The sequence below is a fragment of the Bison bison genome, unplaced genomic scaffold (assembly GCF_000754665.1).
Source record: "Bison bison bison isolate TAMUID 2011002044 unplaced genomic scaffold, Bison_UMD1.0 scf7180017864472, whole genome shotgun sequence".
NCBI classification, from domain to species: domain Eukaryota; kingdom Metazoa; phylum Chordata; class Mammalia; order Artiodactyla; family Bovidae; genus Bison; species Bison bison.
The window spans coordinates 1,415,647-1,418,122 of record NW_011495033.1 but is presented as its reverse complement, the minus strand read 5'-3'; the positions used below and the strand labels follow the sequence as shown (position 1 = coordinate 1,418,122).

The 2,476-nt window shown below is 63.1% G+C and overlaps 1 protein-coding gene across 1 annotated transcript in view; it reads right to left on the bottom strand.

Annotated features, from left to right (window-relative positions):
• Positions 1–2,476, bottom strand: part of MYO1C (myosin IC) — a 24,879-nt gene that overhangs the window by 11,135 nt on the left and 11,268 nt on the right. The window contains exons 6-13 of the mRNA XM_010861668.1: positions 2,099–2,278; positions 1,910–2,008; positions 1,579–1,692; positions 1,427–1,498; positions 948–1,067; positions 754–836; positions 416–521; positions 219–299 (exon numbers count right to left, since the gene is read on the bottom strand). Of these exons, the coding sequence (XP_010859970.1) occupies positions 219–299; positions 416–521; positions 754–836; positions 948–1,067; positions 1,427–1,498; positions 1,579–1,692; positions 1,910–2,008; positions 2,099–2,278 (855 nt within the window). The remainder of the gene's footprint in view (positions 1–218; positions 300–415; positions 522–753; positions 837–947; positions 1,068–1,426; positions 1,499–1,578; positions 1,693–1,909; positions 2,009–2,098; positions 2,279–2,476) is intronic.

Genomic DNA, 2,476 nt, shown 5'->3' with positions numbered 1-2,476 from the left:
ACAGGGACTCAGGGGCCCCGGAGGGAGGCGCAGACACTCCCAGGGCTGGCCAGCGCCTCCCCTCACCCTCCGTACACAGCCCTGTTCTGTCCCTCATCAGGCTCCGAGGACTCCGGCCCTCTGCAGACAGGCCTGTCCAGCTGGGAGAGCGAGGGGAAAGGGGTGACGTCATCCTGCCCAGCCCCCAGCCCGAGGCCCTGGAGGAGCAGATGGCTCACCAAAATGGAGATGATGCCCTTGAACTTCTCCTCCACCAGGTCACAGATAATCTTGTTGTTGAAATACTGGACCGGCTCCCACTGAGGGGCACAAGGGGAGGGAGGCATCACCGTGGGGTCGAGGCTCCTCCCCTGGGGACACCCAGGCCTGGACCTTGGTTGCACGTGGGGCCGCCCGCGGGCCGGCCTGCACTCACCGCGATGCCCTCGGCCTCGTACTCCTCCTGCTCTGACTTGAGGGTGAGCTCAATGAAGAGCTGCTGTAGCTTCTCATTGCAGTAATTGATGCAGAACTGCTCAAAGCTGTGAGGGAGACAGAGGCGTCCTCAGTACTTTAGTTGGGGGAAGGGGGCCAGACCAGGAAAGGTGGGGAGGGGCAGAACAAGACCCCAACACTAGCCGAGGGAAGAAACAGAGCGGGACCCAAGCGGCTGGAAGTCACTGGCAGGAATGAAGGAGGCCAGGAGAGAGGCGAGGGACCAGGGCAGGGGAGACGATGGGAGGAGAGACAGGCAGAGTCAGGGGAGGCGCTGACCTGTTGTGCTGGAACACTTCAAAGCCGTAAATGTCCAGTAGCCCGAGGACCGTGGTGCTCCGCCAGCTGGGGCTCTCGGCATCCTAGGGCCAGCCAACCAAGGGTGTGGGTCCCCACGTTCGCCACCTCGCAGCCCTGGCCTCCCTGAACCGCCCTCCCTGCTACCTTGGGAGTAGCAGGGGCCAAGTTCTCACCTTGGAGGCCAGCGACCTGTTGATCTTCGCGACCAGCCAGGTAAAGGTGCGACTGTACACAGCCTTGGCGAGGGCGTCCCGTGCATATGCAGCCTGTTCTAGGTTCAGCGGGCTCAGGAGCTGCAGGCGGAGGGTGAGATGGGAGATGAATGCAGTCCCTTCCCACCCCTGGCCCCTTTGACTCAGCAAACTGATCACTCTGCCATCCCTGCCCCCAGTGAGCCTGGTGCCGGCCAGGGGGCGGCATCCAGGGGAGGACACAGTGGCCCCACCAGAGGTCTCATTCCTGGAGGTCAGTCTTCCTTCCAGCCTCACCCTCTTCCTGTGTGACCCTGGCCACCTCCCTGCGCCTCTCTGAGCCACCTGCCTTATAAGCTTCCGATATTGCTAAGAGGACCAGCTGAGCAGACCAGGGTAATGGGGGATGATGGGAGCAGGGGCTGCCTTGGAACACCTGTCCCCCCACCGCCTGGCCTCACCTCTTCGCCCTTGGCGATGATCTTCCTGTGGGTCAGGGCTTCCCGCAGCGTTGAGCCTTCCACACCAAGGAGCTGCCAGGGGGTGGGGGCTGGTGAGGGTGCAGCCCCCCCCCCCCAGCTGCCCCGCCCTCGCCTTCTGCTCGCCTCCTCACCCTGGTCAGGTACTTGAGCTGGTTCTCGGTGGTGACCTGGGCGTTGCTCTCCTCATCGGCGGCAAAGTGGGTGTTGCCCAGATGCAGGACGCTGGCCACGATGCTTAACAGGTCCTGGATGGGGGTGAGGGGACAGGGAGGGGCGGCGGGGGTTACGGGAGGGTCTGAGAGCCCCAGGAGGGCACATGTGGATGGTCAGCAGGAGCTGGGAATGGAGGGAGCAAGGCGTGTGAGAGGAGACGGCGGCTGGAGTAGAAGCAGGCTATAAAGGTAGCCTGGGATTTTCACGGGGTGACAGGAGGAAAGGGCCGGCCCCCGACAGAGGTCTCACCTCCACCTCGTCCTCGGTGAAGTCGATGACAGTCAGGGCCTTCCTGACCACCTTCCAATCACTCTTGTCGTTGATGGAGGAGACTTTGGCGCACTGGCCCTGTGGCACGGGCAGAGCGGGGTTACAGCTCTGGCTGGGTGGGTTCCCTAGGTGGCACCAGGTCCTGCCCGCCAGCCCCTCTCTACTCACCTTCACCAGGTACAGGTAGCTCTGCGGGTTCCGTTCCAGGCCCAGCCTGCGCAGCGTCTCCTCCTCACCCCCCTCCAGCAGCTGGTAGAAGATGTGGAAGTTCCTCTCCCCGTGATTCTGGTGCACCACCCGGGACTTCTCCAGGAGGTAACTGAGGATGTGGCCACCCACGGGGGCACCCTGCGGGCCAGGCAGGATGTGGTGACTGCTCAGGGGGACAGGGGACACAGCCCATCTTCCCTTCCCCCCCTGCCCTCCAGAGTATGGGATCTCCCCAACCCAGGAATGGAACCCAGGGCTCCCACACTGCAGGTGGATTCTTTACTCTCTGAGCCACCAGGGAAGTCCAAGAATACTGCAGTGGGTAGCCTATCCCTT